Source organism: Amblyraja radiata, chromosome 1, assembly GCF_010909765.2.
Source record: "Amblyraja radiata isolate CabotCenter1 chromosome 1, sAmbRad1.1.pri, whole genome shotgun sequence".
In the NCBI taxonomy this organism is placed as follows: Eukaryota; Metazoa; Chordata; class Chondrichthyes; order Rajiformes; family Rajidae; genus Amblyraja; species Amblyraja radiata.
In genome coordinates this window covers 77746202-77762349 of record NC_045956.1, presented here as the reverse complement: position 1 = coordinate 77762349, position 16148 = coordinate 77746202, and the positions used below count along the sequence as shown (strand labels likewise).

The following is a 16148-nucleotide window of genomic DNA, read 5'->3' as shown; positions in this document are numbered from 1 at the left end:
CACAGCTACCACTCTCTGAGTAAAGAAGTTCCCCCTCATGTTACCCTTAAACTTCAGTCCCTTAATTCTCAAGTCATGTCCCCTTGTTTGAATCTTCCCTACTCTCAGTGGGAAAAGCTTTTCCACGTCAACTCTGTCTATCCCTCTCATCATTTTAAAAACCTCTATCAAGTCCCCCCTTAACCTTCTGCGCTCCAAAGAATAAAGCCCTAACTTGTTCAACCTTTCTCTGTAATTTAGTTGCTGAAACCCAGGCAACATTCTAGTAAATCTCCTCTGTACTCTCTCTATTTTGTTGACATCCTTCCTATAATTAGGCGACCAAAATTGTACACCATACTCCAGAATTGGCCTCACCAATTCCTTGTACAATTTTAACATTACATCCCATCTTCTATACTCAACAATTTTAACATTACATCCCATCTTCTATACTCAACCCCTTCTTTAGACGTATGGACAGGCGTCTGAAGAAGGGTTTCGGCCCGAAACGTTGCCTTTTTCCTTCGCTCCATAGATGCTGCTGCACCCGCTGAGTTTCTCCAGCTTTTTTGTGTACCTTCGATTTTCCAGCATCTGCAGTTCCTTCTTAAACAGTATTTACCCGAGGTCCCGCTTCGCACGGCTCTGCCGGCCGGGGCGAGGGAGCCGGGAATGGGGAGAACCCGCAACAACATCGCACGCAGCGAGGGAGGGAGAAGGCACCGAGAGCGGCGGCAGCCCCAGCCCCAGCCCCCGCCCCTGCGCTCGGGAACCGGTGTCCGACACGACACGTGATGGGCTGTTTATGGCAGACTATAGAAGGCAGGGCGAGGTGTTGCAAGCGGGTGATCGTGTGCGGTGAACTCACTGATCCGGTGCGGGTGCGGGAGCTGAACAGGCGCGATGGGATCCGAGTTATTCGGCAAAGAGCGGACCCTGGAGCTGAGGCAGCGGCACATCGGGTGAGTGAGCTGGGCAGGGAGGGAGGGAGGAGGTTGTCATTGCACCTGGAGCAGAGGGATTGACATTTCGAGTGAGTGAGTGAAAGAGTCCGGCAGTGGGTAGAATGAATGCACCTGGACCTGATGCAGCGGCTGCCCGGACCCTTGGGGTGGACGTTTCTACTTGTTTCCACCACCTCCGAGGTGACTGCTGAGGTAAGGTGGCTCCCACCACAGTGGGGACTTGCTGCGCTTCTCCTGCCCTTTACATCCTATTCCCACTGAGCGGAGTTTTTGGTTCTCGTTGGGCTCTCGGATGCTCCTTTGCCATTTCAGTCGCCGTCGTGGACCAGAGATTCCCATGAGGATGCCGTGTGCTGTGTGATGAGGAGGCTTTGCGAACACGCCTGAATCCCGAACCCTCTGCGCATCTGTTAACCTGCTGCTGTGGCAGCGATCAGAGCGTCTGCTTCCTGGATTCTGGACCTTGGGAACGAAGTGGCCTAACCACGACGGCGGACTTTTCATCAGCGCTGCCAATGCATTTGGAGCACTTTGCAAAGATAGCATTGGTGCTGACTCTCAAGTGCCTTGAAATATCTGCTGTCAGTGGGCTGTTACCTTGAGGTGTACAGGAGGGAGTGGGTCACTGGTTGTATCTCTGCAGGACTTTGAGATATTTGCTGTAGGTAGCCTATGACTTTGATATGTACAGGAGGGAACAGGTCACTTGCCGGGTGGACCATGCGTTTTCCCTCACTTGCTGTGCAGTGCTGAAGGCCGTGGTGAATTTCATCATCAAAGTCTGCCTTCACCACAGGCCTTTGTTTTTGGAGGGTAATATTGTTCAAAGGGCAGTGGTGGGAAGAATTCTCTTTTTATTACAGGTCACCAAGTGCTGGAGTAATCAGTAGGTCGACAGTAACTGGGGGAATGGACAAATGATGTTTTGTGTTGGGACCATTCTCCATCGACTGTCCATTCCCTCCACTGATACACTGGTGCACTTTGTATTTGGCTAAATAATCCAGAATCTGCAATCTCTTGGTCTCTCCTTAGTTTGCAGATCATTAGCCCACTCCCATATGCGTCACTATACGTTTGACAGTACCGTCATGTTTGGCCTCCAAATATACACATATGCATGCAGGTTCTATGTTTAATTTGGAATCTGGTTTGGCACAGATCTCTTGAACCAGTCTGACCCTGTGCAGTATTTTTGCATGTTCTGGATATTGCAGCTTGATGATGGTGGTTAGAATGACGTTGGTTTTGAAAGGGTGGCGATGTACATTGAACAGTTCCTATTTGTGTTGTGTATTAGCCCTTGCCTCAGCAGGAAATTTGTTGGAGGTGGGGTGCAGGTTTGCAACAAGAAAGACTGAGTAAAGTTGTGGCAATAAAGCTGTCTTGATTCCAGGTCACCAAGAGATTGAGTCGTGGGTTAAGGTTACAATTTGCAAGCCTTCATGTGGCAGATATAGGAGAGTAACAACTTTCTGAGGATGGTCAAATTTGGAATGACACTCCACAGTTCAATTCAGTTGACGGAGTGAGAGGATTTCAGAGGTTAAAAATTACAGATTCATACAGCACAGAAACAGGGCCTTCGGTCTAATTCCTCCATGCTGACCAAGATGTCCCACCTCAGCTAGCCACATATGCCTGTATTTGGCCCATATCCCTCTAAACTTTACCCATCTATCTATCTGTCTGTATCTTTTAAGACATATGGACATATATTGTCATGTATATTGGTTGGTACCATTTCCCGGGTTGAAGGTGTCTCTCAATGGACAGATTCCACATGGAGTTTCAAAGGCCCAGCTCTTCAGACACTGGGAAAAGGATGCATGCCATGATTTCCCCTGTGATGGACACCAGAGAGGTGTTCAATGGAATCCGGTCTCTTCCTGCTTGAAAGTGGTCAATGTGAGGCCACCTAGCATGTCTTCCTCATCCCAGATGTGGAAGATGAAACAGTGAATTTGTCTGACGTTCCCCTCTGTTTAGTCGTGGAATTTCAGTAAGGCATACTGTCTGCTCCCAGGGTGTTGTTCTTTCGGTGCAGGTAGCCCCTTTGTCCAGGGAGAACAATGAGAAGATGGAAGACAATGATGACTCTTCAAGCTCTTCTTCTGATTGTCTGAAGACTGGGTGACAGTGAGAAGGTAGCGGGTGGTACCCAAATTGCACACTCTAGTATGTACAGATTACCCAGGAGGCAAGCAACATACAGACTCTCTCGCACCACCCTGTAGCCTAGAGTAGACCATCTTGGGAGTAAGAAAGGAATATTAAAGCATGTCGAGGAGTTCAGTGAAAATACATGAAATAGGGAGAATACACACTACATTAAATATCCATTTAGTACATGATTTTGAATTTTTTTACATCCCAATTTATACATGAAATGACACACAGTATTTCGGGCACCGAATAGGTGGGAAAAGAAGCAGAGCCAATGTTTCCGGTTGAAGATCCTTTGTTAGATTTGGAATAAATTAAATTTTAATTATTTATTACCTTGGAATAAATGTTACTCGACTCTGGCACCCATGCCAGCAGTCCCTGAGTCGTAGGTCTGATCTCCCCGTGAGTGGTGCTGTAAATTCGAAGATTTGTCACTTGATGCAGGCAGCAATAATTTGTTCTGAGGAGCTATTTATTCTGCAGGGACCACTGGCCCATGTTTCCTCTTGTGTGTGATTTTCACTTGACCTATCTTCAGTTTGCCAAATTGATCACATGTCCATCCCACTACCAACCACTCAACCCCACCCCCACACTCTGCTAATTGGACTTAAATAATTTACACATTCTGACTCAGTATCTCTCATTATAAACTCCCTTTGTAATTTAAACATCTCCTTCCTCTTGCCCTCTCTCAGCATAGTGGTGCTGCTGACAGAGCTGCTACCTAATGGGCCTGTTCCACTGTTGGCGAAAATTTAGCAGCGACCAGAAAGAAGCTACGACGTTTTGCGCAACTGAGGAGACTACTCCCGGCGACCACCGGCGAACATGTGGCAACAAACTAGTCACCTGTAGTTGCCTAAAAAATTGCCTAAGTGGGACAGGTCCATTACATGGTCCTCAATAGCATTTTCCTGACAGAACACCCTTGATGATCCCTGTGTCTCCCCTCCAGCCACTTGGCATCTCATCTGCTGCCAGCAAAGATTAAAAATTCTCTCTCAGGGCCCCATAGCAACCTAGGATTCATCAGGCCATGCATATTTAACCCCTTCAAACCCACTAAGACATTTAATACCTCCTTTATAATGATGTTATATTCCAAAATTTGACTGTCAACGTCCTCTATGAATTCCACAACTAAAATGGCCTTACCCTTTGTGAGCCCAGATTAGTATTCATTTACAGTAAGAACTCACATACCTGGCACCATATTGCACTTTGATCCCTAAATGGTCTCCAAAATGCTTTCCCACTGGCACTTCCCACTACCATTGCCCATCCCCAGTAGGTCTAGCTTAATACTTGCTTAAAAAAGCTCTCTTGGGCATACTTTAAAGATTCCATCCCTCTTCACCTTCCGCACTAAACCAATCCCAACTAATATTGGGGAGGTGCCCAACTACTACAGCCCAATTAGTCTTTTGCTTTTTTGCACATTATTTTCATAGCTGCTGCCATGTCTCCTATGGACGTTTAGGAGACTTGTAGTGTACTTGTAGCAGAGTGATCACTCCCTTTTATTCCAAAACTACCATATGTCCTCATTTAAAGATTTAGTATATTCTCCCTCTTTACAAGGGTAATGGATTTGCTAATCAGTATGCAGTGCTGCCTCTTCTTTTACATCCCTCTGTTAAGCCTGAAGATTCTATATACTTCTTCCTCGTGTCCGGCCATCTTCCATATCACATCTTTCCGGTCGGTCAGTGACGGTTGACGGTCGGTCGTTGCAGAATTGACTACTTCAGTCAGTCACTGTGGTACAGTTTCTGTCGTCAGCATTGCCCGGGATGCACCACGTGGAGACTTCTGCTTGCATCCCATTCTATATACAGAAATGATAAGTTGTTGGCCCTATTCGCCTTTCAGTCACGTCACTGTGATAATAATAATTCCCATGCACTGTTTAATGCTCTCACTTCCTAGTAAGACTCCTATTGAAATAGCTGCAACTTGGCCTTGATTCATTCAAATTCTTGGAAACAGTTGCATAACTGGTTTGTTTTAACAAGTTGTTTTTCCTTTAGGGACGCCACAAATACCTACCAGGAAAAGTCTCTCTTGTGTTACATGTTCATACTGATCTTTTCTTTTTTTCAAAACATTGGCAGCACTTCAACTCTTGACCACTTTTTGTTATTCAGGCCATCATGCAAAGTGTTCTTTGCAAAGGACCCACTCAAGATAATCCGTGCCCAGGGCCAGTACATGTATGATGAGAATAACAAGAAGTATTTGGACTGCATTAACAACGTGGCTCATGGTAAGTCGCCTCTTTCTGAAACTCTATATATTGCAACACTATAATATTGAGACATGATCTCCAGCTCAGTGCTGAGAACCCAGTTTAAAATTCAATGAGATAAAATGAATACACCAGATACGCTTTCAGCTCAGAACTGGTTTTGAATCTATGATTTAGTATATGAAAGCAGAAGTTGCAACACGTTGTGACTAACATGCAGTCAATTACCAGAGGGGGAAAGCAGCACCTTTTGTATTGAAATAGATGATCTTTTATCATCTTTGTGTGGGATGTGGAACAATACAACCTGTTTACTTTTGGGATTTTTGAAGCTCGGTGTGGTAAATGTTTTCAGGTAAACAGCACAGTGTTGTTGACTACACTCCTCTCCCAAAGGAATTAGATTCTGACACAATCTTTCACATTGCAAAGAGATTTATGGTGCATGGTACAGTAAACCCTCAACTTTCGCAGCGAGTGGGTCACCAGTTGCCTGGGCTGATGAGTAAATAAATTAAAAGCTCCTCAGTCTGTCAGTAAAGATGCAGCGAATCAAAAGCAAACTGGCATCTTTTAGCAAACTGAGACCTACAAGCTGAAGTTTACATGCTATTCATGGAAAGGCCATTATTGTTAGGTGAAAAAGTCCAGGTTATTTAATAGCCTCAAAAAGGCTATTAAGTGTTACAGACTTTTTTTTTAGTCATGGTATATAACAATATGGTGCACCATATTGGTGCATATACCACTATGATATACCAATTAGGGTGGCACAGCAGTAGAGTTGCTGCCTTACAGCACTTGCAGCACCAGAGAGACCTGGGTTCGATCCCGACTACTGGTGCTACTTGTACGGAGTTTGTATGTTCTCCACATGACCGGGTGGGTTTTCTCCGAGATCTTTGGTTTCCTCCCACACTCCAAAGACCTACAGGTTTGTAGGTTAATTGGCTTGGTATAAGTGTGAATTGTTCCTAGTGTATGTGTAGGGTAGTGTTAATGTGCTGAGGTCAGTGCGGACTCGGTGGGCCGAAGGGCCAGTTTCCATGCTGTATCTCTAAAATAAACCTCTATGAAGTTAAATGTCATTATTTTGTTTTCCAGCCACATGACACACATGCATATCAAAGGTGCGTACCAGCACACTTTTCTCTACAAACAAAACCACGGGTTAGTCCTGTGTTTGAAAGGCAGTCTGAAAATACTTACCCTACTGTTCGATGTAGCGAACTAAATCTTTGTTAAGCAGCAGTTTAAATAATATAAAATCCTTCATTGTAGCAAAGATTTGTTAAGTGAAATACACTCTAGGGGAAAGCTGCGCAGCAATTTTTTTCTTGCAAGAGAGGTTTAGACAATGGCGTGATTAATGAAATGTTGACAAATCTAGCGCTGGATTCCTGTAACTTAAATCGCAAGTGGGCGATTACAAACACTATTAGACATTCCGGCATTTTTTTGTACCAAAATCGAATTGCACTCTTTGTTGTTTGATTAAGTTGTTTTTGTATTTGAATAGGCTTTTATTCTTTGTTTTAGTGGGGCATTGCCATCCAACTGTGGTGCAAGCTGCTATCAAGCAGATGGAACTGCTGAACACTAACGCACGATTTCTACATGACAATCTGGTACAGTACGCCAAGCAACTCAGTGAGACCCTCCCGACTCAACTATCTGTTTGCTACTTCGTCAATTCAGGGTAATGTCATCCTCTGCATCTCCCTCTTCATTAGATTCCATAAGTACATTCTCTATTCTCGTCAGTTTTCCATGAATACATGTTATTTTGTTCTAAATAGTGTATCGTGGTTCAAACTCTTGATTAGTAGCGTAATATTGAATGGAATATTTGTCGAGGAAAAATACAATAATAATAGATCTTTGCTTACAAGCAATTTGAGGCAGTATATATTAAGATGATTTATCCTCAGGTTCTGTACATTATTGGTAATGTCAGAATCCATTGTCCATTCCTGAACATTTAAGTTAAAATTACATTTTTTTTTTTGCAATTTAAAAACACAAACACTCGCACAGACATACCCATATGGAGTTTCTACTTCCTCAATAATGCATATAAATTATATTAGCTGCAACTTCCGTTCTTGCAATACCTCTGATTGTCATTGATTGATGTGTCCTCTGCAAAAGATTGTGCAGCAGCATTAGTAAACTCAAGGGGGTGATACTAAAGAAAAACAGGCTGTAATGATGCCCGGCATTTGTACTGCTAATCAAACGTAAAGGAAATAAATATAAATTTGACAAGTTTGTATTTCCTTACAATGAAGCTAGTTAATCAAGCTCATCAATGTTTTCAAAGGTGTTCCGTACAATGAATATATTATATTTTGTTCAATCAGCTTTATGGTACATTTTCACACAAACCACTCTTGATATGCAATCAAAGATTAGGTGATTACGCAAAATAAAATGAAGTTGGCATTTAACACACCCTCTAATAAAATTGCAGAATACGTATCAGGTCAGGCAGTATCTGTGGAGATGTAAACTGAGAGTTAATCTTTCAAGTTGAAGACCTTTTGTCAGAACATGCTGATTCCTGTACTCCCAGTGTAAAATCAAACTTGAATATTTCCAGGAAACCACATTACATGTTGTCCTTTTGGTGCCCATGATCTTGGCAGCATAATGGGGCTGCATATGAGTAGTTGTGTCACACAGAGTTACCCAGAGAGTTGTGGAATCTGTGGAATTCTCTGCCACAGCAGGCAGCGGAGGCCAATTCACTGGAGGTTTTCAAGAGAGTTAGATTTAATTAGCTCTTGGGGCTAACGGAATAAATGGATTTGGGGGAAAAAGCAGGAACAGGGTACTGAATTTGGATGATCAGCCATGATCATATTGAAGGGCCGAATGGCCTACTCCTGCACCTATTTTCTGTTTCTATGTTTCTAGTATCATGTTTTAAGATCACTATTGTACACTTGCTGTATCTACTCTTCTGATCCTGTGTGTGTGTGTGTTTTTAACAGCTCTGAAGCTAATGACCTTGCTCTTCGATTGGCTCGCCAGTATACTGGTCACCATGATATCATCACCCTCGAGCAGTAAGTAGTAGGAATTAGAGAAAACGCTGAAAAGTCTTTGATTCTGGAGTTTAGAGTTACTTCATAACAGAGTGATCTGAATAGAATTCCCTGCCTCAAGGCCTGGATTGACACAAAGCTTGAGTAATTCAGCGGGACAGGCGGCATCTATGGAGAGAAGGAATGGGCCTTCTCAACATTTCAGGTTGAGGCCCTTCTTCAGACTGAAGAGTTACTCCAGCTTTTTATGTCTATCTTTGGTTTAAACCAACATCTGCAGTTCTAGGCCTCTTGGCCTGGATTGATATGCAGCCTATCATAATCCATAATTCTCCTTGTTTTGCATTTGGGCATCTCCATTAAAGGAGGTTTACATAAATGTAATCTGTTAATAGTTCCTGGTCTCCCACTTTTCTCTCTGCAAATGTTTAGCTTTTACCAAGTATCTACGTAGATCTCTGTAACTGGCAGTGCTTGGCAAGATGATACTGAGAGTATTCTATTGGGGAGCTTTGTCTTTACCGTTAAGGTTGTGTAATATTAGATGTTATGAAAGCTCATGCTGAATGTCCACGGCCCTCAATTTTGGCCCCTTGCATTTCACTAATCTTGTTACACCAATGGCGATCGTTCTCACAACGAACAAGTCCAACTCTGAAGGTCTCTCCCCAAAGGAGGAAAAGGATTGGGAGATATAGTGATTCATTCATTCATTGTTCTTTATCTCTCCACATCACCGTCTATACCTCTCGTTTCCTTTATTCCTAACCAGTCTGAAGAAGGGTCTTGACCCGAAACGTTACCCAATTTCTTCTCTCCAGAGATGCTGCCTGGCCCGCTGAGTTACTACAGCTTTTTCTGTCTATCTTCCGAGAAGTATAGGGAGATCTCTTTATTCAATGTACTTGTTTTGTTTGATACGGCACCAGTGAAACACCTGGGGGCAATTTCCTGCAGAGGCTCTGCTCTGACTGAACTATCCTAGCTTGGCACGTATTACTTTTTCAACTGCAGTTCAGCAAACCTGCTATTGAAATGCAAATTCAGTTGAAGCCAGTGAGGCAACACATTCTAGAACACATTATTGCTCAAACAATCCCACTTGGAGGCGCTGGTTGGGCAGGTTTCATTATTTAAAAGAGATCTTCCTAATCATCAGCAAGCCTAATTGATGGTAATATGTCAGTGTCATTTGAATTCAGTGTTGGCAATGTGCTGGCGAAGTTATAGCTGGCTCAGTGCATTACAAGCTGATTTTGTTATCCACATTCACATTCAGCAGATAATACCAAAACTGACGGAAGTGAAAGGAAATTTGGAAGAGCAACTTTATAACCTAGTTTCCTAGACTTCCCATGCTTCCAGAAGTCAGGAAATAAAACAGAGGAGGTCTGCCACGTGTTCTCCTCCCTCTTGCTGATGCAGTCACTTAAAGCCAGGGATATGGCTGAAAGTGCTGACATTTTAGCTGTTTCAAAACATGGACAACAAGTGGTGACAAAGCAACGAGGGTTAAGCAGCATATTAGTTCATTTACTCAGATGTCTGGATTATTGATCTGGAGACGAGTTCAAATTCCACAATAGGAGTTGTAGAGGTTATGTACAAGGAGATGAATGCATCTGGAATTAAGGAGCCAACTCCATTATTGGTGAACATCAAAATATTTGGTATTCTGAACATTGTGTGTGAGACTCCCTTACACAGACCATTGGTGCAGGTACAGGACTGAGTATTGAAATGCCGGATACTTGGGTTGAACTTTGATTTCTTTCACTCCCCACACAGTGCTTACCATGGACACGTAACATCTTTGATTGACATTAGTCCTTACAAATTCCACGAGCTTCATGCAGAATGTCAGAAGGAATTTGTGCACGTTGTGAGTATTGGTAATAGTTTACCATTCCAGCTGTTGCAAATGTGTTAGTAAATAAAAAGAGGGATAGCACATAATTCACTGTGGATATGTGGGCAATACACTTCTGGCTTTACAACAGGAGCTGGGGAGGCTTAGAGGCTTGGCGGATACCCTCATGGTTATAGCCTAGAACTGAGAGATATACTATATAGCACTTCTCTTTTACTGCGGATCTCCTAAGTAGTTGTTACAGCAACTGTGGTGCCACATTTAGGTTCAGTGTATCTGCACTGAGCAGAAGGAAACTCGTAGACCAGCTCGCATTTTATTTTCAGCCTCCTGAACAGTGAAGGAAAACGGGCTCCGGATAGAATTAGGCTTTGATTATGACTCCATAGGTTTACACATGGAGCATGATCCAGGATTTGGAGTTGGGGGGGGGGGGGGGGGGGTTGCTGCCATTAAATCCTCATGCTGGTACATTAACCAACATTTTCTGAAAAGTATTGAAGGATTATTTTTTTTTTAATGAACCAAGCTAACACAAACGTCCACCAAAATGTTATGTATTTCTTTTCAGCTAATAGCCACTGAAAACAGATCTAACAGTCGTATTACTGTTAATATTGTTAAGAAATTGGATGCCAAAACACTTGAATTTGTTTTAGATTTTAGTGCACTTGGATTAGTAAAGGGAATTTGTGCCTATCTTTCCGTAGGCACCCTCTCCAGATGTTTACAGAGGGAAGTACAGGGAGGACCATCCTGATGCAGCTTCAGCCTATGCAGGTGAAGTCAATGCACTGATTCAAGCAGCCAGAAAGAAAGGACGCAAGGTTTGTAGCCAGTCAAACAAAATGATTTGTGCTATTGTAAGATTAACAGTATCTATCTATTTTCTAGAACAGAATTCAACATTGCCTGGAGTGATTGAGATTTAAAAATCTGTCTTTTTCTTATAGCTACCAGGCCTGCTTTTGATGGCATTGATACAGAATATATAATTGAACAGAGTTTTACTTTAATTTTGTTTTGCAAAAATATTTATCCGTGCTTGTTTTGTGTCATCTGATGTTGACTTGAACCCGGTTTGAGAGCCTGAGAAAGTGAAGAGTTCAGTTGCACATATCTTTAATTTTTTTATTTAAAAATTACTGCAGAGGAAAATGCAGTTGGTACAAATGAACCAAGCTTGTGATAAGATTTTAAGGATGCAAACTTGCTGCATTTAGTGCCAATATTTCAATGTTTCATTAAATCTGTGTCTTTTAGCCTCGAGATCTTGGATCAAACTAAAATGAATATTTTAGTCCAATACAAAATCATCCTTAATTTAACACGTATTGATAAGGTTACTCGAGCAGCACCAACTTCAGTTAATGTAAAAATGGATGAAAGCAACTGTCATGATGGAAGCTCTTTTTATGAGTTTGCCAGTCAAGGCATCTCTACTCGATGTCATACTCCATTATAGTATTTTGAAGGTTAATGCTCAGAATTGAAAGCAGAGATGAAACTGGAGTATTCCCATTGCAATTTAGAGAATGATGGAAAAGAAGGAGGAAGTGGGTGGTAGGATGGAATGATTCTTCTCATCCCCCTCCCCAAATGGTTTGGCAAAAGTTTTACGTGAGCCTTCAAAATAATGGCAAAGGCCAGAGATTATTCGCTGTAGGCTTTGTACTAAATACGACATTGCCAGATGATGCATCATAACACTCAGGCCGGTTTCTTCCAAGTGCGGCTTTGACAGCACTGAAGCCAGGACAATGATATTCCAAAAACTCTGTTTGATTCATGGACTTTGAAACGTGGATAAAATAATTGGTTGTTATGTGGTAACCAGTGCCGTTGATTAGTGTTTTGAAATTACCTCAGAGCTGCTCCTTGGATTTCAGTCACACTTCCCAGCGAAGTTCCCACTTCCCACATTGTACTTCCCACTGCAGATCAGGAGAAACTCTGAGGAAATGTTTGTTTGATAACTCGATACATTGATTGTATTTAATCATGAGGCAAGTGATTTGTGGCAGTCAGTGTTTTGCCAATTGAATTGAATTGACCACTACGCAAACATTTTGATTCCTCTAGAAGTTTTCTTTACACAATGAGTAATTTTATTGGGCATTTCCTAGCCACACCAAATCACTTGTCCCCACTGTCCTTCCAAAGGATAGGTAGATTGTGACTATATATCTTTCTTCACTAATGGATAGTTTTTATTCTCTCTCTTCTTTTTCCCCTTTTGTTGGCTACTTTAATAGGTAACCAGGAAGCTGTTCAGCCACAGAGACAGTAACGACTAATTCTACGTGTGGCAGTAACATCTCTGGTGTGCACTAATGTGCGTGAAGCACCAGCTTGCTCTGTTACTCTGTAACAACCAGATCAAGGCCAGAGACGAGGTTTATTTCCAGGAGGACCAGCTGCTGTGGAACTCTGAACCTTTTGCCTGTTATTTGATAACAAATACAGACAGAGGAGTTGGGAGTCTATCTGATGTTGGAATGTGATCGTGTACAATGTGCAAGGATGGATTCTGCCAAGGAGCATCAAATGAAACAGGTTGCACATAATGTTTTTGACAAATAATAAATATTTTCCCTTTGTGGTAATGTGTGCCTAACCAGTCTGGGGTTGAAATTCCAGTATGATAACCTATGCCAATTAACAACTTTGTTGAAGCAGCACACACCAAAATTTTCCTTGGAACCATTAACTGATGTCTTGAAAGTAATAGGGATCTGTTGGATTTCAACCTCAGGGACTGCAAATTTGTTCATGACATTTTCTTTTCACAAATGGTCCTGCAAGTTTAACGAAATAGTGGAATATGGTGGTGACCAGAGTTTGCTGAAGGTTGTCAAAGCCTTTTTTCTTTTTTATATATAGTGACTCAGACTGATTAACCGTTCTATCCCCTGGTTTCTGATTGAATTACCGCTTCTTTTTATGTTGAAAGCTGGAGATGTGTGGTTTTCATATCATCTTATTTTGTGCAGATGGCTGCATTTATTGCTGAATCCATGCAGAGTTGCGGAGGTCAGATAATCCCACCACCTGGCTACTTCCAAAAAGTGGCACAGTAGGTACACAGTTTGTGTTTCTTTAAGAATAGGCTTGATATAGCTCTCTATCTATGCTGTAATTAAAATTCTCTCTTGCCTGAGAGTAAGAATGGGTGGCACTTTGAAAAAGCACCTCTCTGAGTTGTAATACACGTATTGGGTTGTGATAATTTAATAATTATAGATGATGCATAATGTATTTCGCAAGAAATGTAACCCAACTACCTCTGACAACTGGCAAGAATGTTCCAGTGGCCAATGATTTTAGATACTATGAAGTTTGAAATAGCGATAGTAGAAGAAGTGGTGAGGGTGGCAAGAGTGGTGCGTAAGAATGAAGAGCAGGGATAGACCTTCTAAACCTACAAACTTGGTCCATCATTTGTTCGATTCCGAGCCGAGCTACTGGTCTGCTGCCCAATTTCCATGCCCCTTGTGTCCTCAATTAACAGAATGTATCAATCACTCTATGACTGAGCCTCCACATTCCATGATAGACACATTGATGGAGTAACTCAGCGGGACAGGCAGTGTATCTGGAGAGAAAGAATGGGTGACATTCAGTCTGAAGAAGGGTCTCGACCTGAAACGTCACCCATTCCTTCTCTCCAGAGACGGTGCTGAGTTACTCCAGCATTTTGTGTCTTTCTTTGGTTTAAACCAGCTTCTGCAGTTCCTTCCTACACACTCTATATCCCATGCATTGATATTGCAGAGCCAGAGGGAGGGTCTCTGTGGGAGCCTCACATTAGCATTCTTAGACTTCAGTTCTAAATCTGCTGCACTGTCATCCTCAATGGTTACAACACCAATCAGTTTATAGACTAAGCATGATTATGAAATGATAATTTGAGGTAATTAACAGAGTGTTGCTATTGTAGAGGAATATTTCTGTGTATAGACTGATTATGGAAAGGATGTGTTTGCTGCCTTTTGCTTGTGTCTGTTCGAACTGGATGGCTACTTCTATTTTCAGATACGTGCATAGTGTTGGGGGAATTTTCATAGCTGACGAAGTCCAGGTTGGCTTTGGCCGTGTTGGGAAATATTTCTGGGCCTTCCAGTTGCAAGGAAAGGACTTTGTTCCAGACATTGTCACCATGGGCAAACCCATCGGAAATGGCCATCCCATGTCCTGCGTGGTTACAACCAAGGAAATTGCAGAGGCATTTGGAGCATCCGGATTTGAATATTTTAACACGGTGAGTCATTGAACGTTCTAGTTCAATTAAAATAGTAGAGCAGAGCATGTAGAACAGTAAATCAAGTCTAAAACTGATGATGAATATCCTCGAGTGCTCTGGTCCAGTATAATTAAGCAAAAAAACCTGAATAAGGGCTAATTCAAGCTTACCTGCCTTTGATTATTGTCCAAGGTTCCACTAAAGTGAAGTATACTAGAAATTAGATACTATTAAGTCCAAGGAAAAGGCCTACAAAGTTGCCAGAAATATAAATAAACTTGAAGATTGGGAAAATTTTCAAACTTGGCAAAGGGATAAAGAAATTGGTAAAGAAAGACAAGAATATGGGTCGTCTGGCAAGGAACATGAAGCTGGATTGCAAGAACTTTATATGGGGGGGGAAAGGGACAAGTGTAGGGACATTATAGGCAGACTGAAGCGTTTATAATAGGGATAATCACATAAGGCGCACAAAACTTACTGGATATATATTAGAACATCCAGAAATATGAGAACAAGAAACTAAGTATTAATCAAGAAAAGTACAGTGTATCCCTGCATTGCAGTGATGTGTACCTATGGGAGGTTTTACTCTCAATACCATTTCCCCCTCAGAACAGTTTGGCTGGCAAGATTTAGTCCATTGAATTTTTAAAGGATAAAGTATTGAGAAGTTGATTTTCCCAGCTAGAGACTCTAGAATTACTGAAGAAGGGTTTCGGCCCGAAACGTTGCCCATTTCCTTTGCTCCATAGATGCTGCCGCACCCACTGAGTTTCTCCAGCATTTTTGTCTACTCTCTAGAATTAGGACAAGTAAGGGGGGAGATTTCACTGTCTCAGGATAAAAGGTCAACTGCTTATCATCCAGATGAGAGAATTCTTCACTGAAGGGGCATGAATCTTGGGTATTCCCTCGCCGGGTCATTGACTGTATTCGAGATGGAGATCAAAAGATTTTTAGACCTAGAACCAAAAGGAAGTCGGGGTAAGCTCTGAAGGTGGGTTCAGTAGAAGAAAAGCTGACATCTAACCGAATTACAGAGTTCGTACTTCTTGTACCAACTCCCATGGATTTCTCTGATAGCATTTGATGGCACATCTCAGCTAATTGTAGCAGTAATTATAGCTCATCCACACTTAAAAGAAGCATTTATGTTATGTGCTGAAGTAAATTAAGTCCTTTTCATTTACAGATAGCATGTTTTCAGGCTCTTTCATTGTTCATCATCAGACATGGGAGCAGAAGCAGGCCATTCGGCCCATTGAATCTGCTCCACCTTTCGATTATGGCTGATCTATTCTTCCCTACCAACCCCATTCTCATGGCTTCTCTCCATAACCTTTCATGCCCTTACTAATCAAGAACCTATCAATCTCTGCTTTCAAAGTATCCAATGACCTGCCCTCCACCACTGTCTGTAGCAATGAATTCCATAGATTCACCACCCTTTAGCTAAAGAAATTCTTCCTCGTCTCCCTTCTAATGATGCATCCATTTTTCCTGAGACTGCCCTCTGATCCTAGACTCTCCCTCTACTGGATACATTGTCTCCACATTCACTCTATCTCGGCCTTTCATTATTTGGTAGGTTTCAATGAGAACTTCCCTCATCCTT

General features: G+C 42.1%; 1 protein-coding gene across 1 annotated transcript in view; it reads left to right on the top strand.

Moving 5' to 3' along the window:
• Positions 1-760: 760 nt before the first annotated feature.
• Positions 761-16148, top strand: part of etnppl (ethanolamine-phosphate phospho-lyase) — a 31292-nt gene continuing 15904 nt past the window's right edge. Inside the window, exons 1-8 of the mRNA XM_033025302.1 lie at positions 761-944; positions 5267-5385; positions 6907-7066; positions 8364-8438; positions 10206-10299; positions 10998-11114; positions 13281-13363; positions 14323-14548. Of these exons, the coding sequence (XP_032881193.1) occupies positions 886-944; positions 5267-5385; positions 6907-7066; positions 8364-8438; positions 10206-10299; positions 10998-11114; positions 13281-13363; positions 14323-14548 (933 nt within the window). The 5' untranslated portion in view covers positions 761-885. The remainder of the gene's footprint in view (positions 945-5266; positions 5386-6906; positions 7067-8363; positions 8439-10205; positions 10300-10997; positions 11115-13280; positions 13364-14322; positions 14549-16148) is intronic.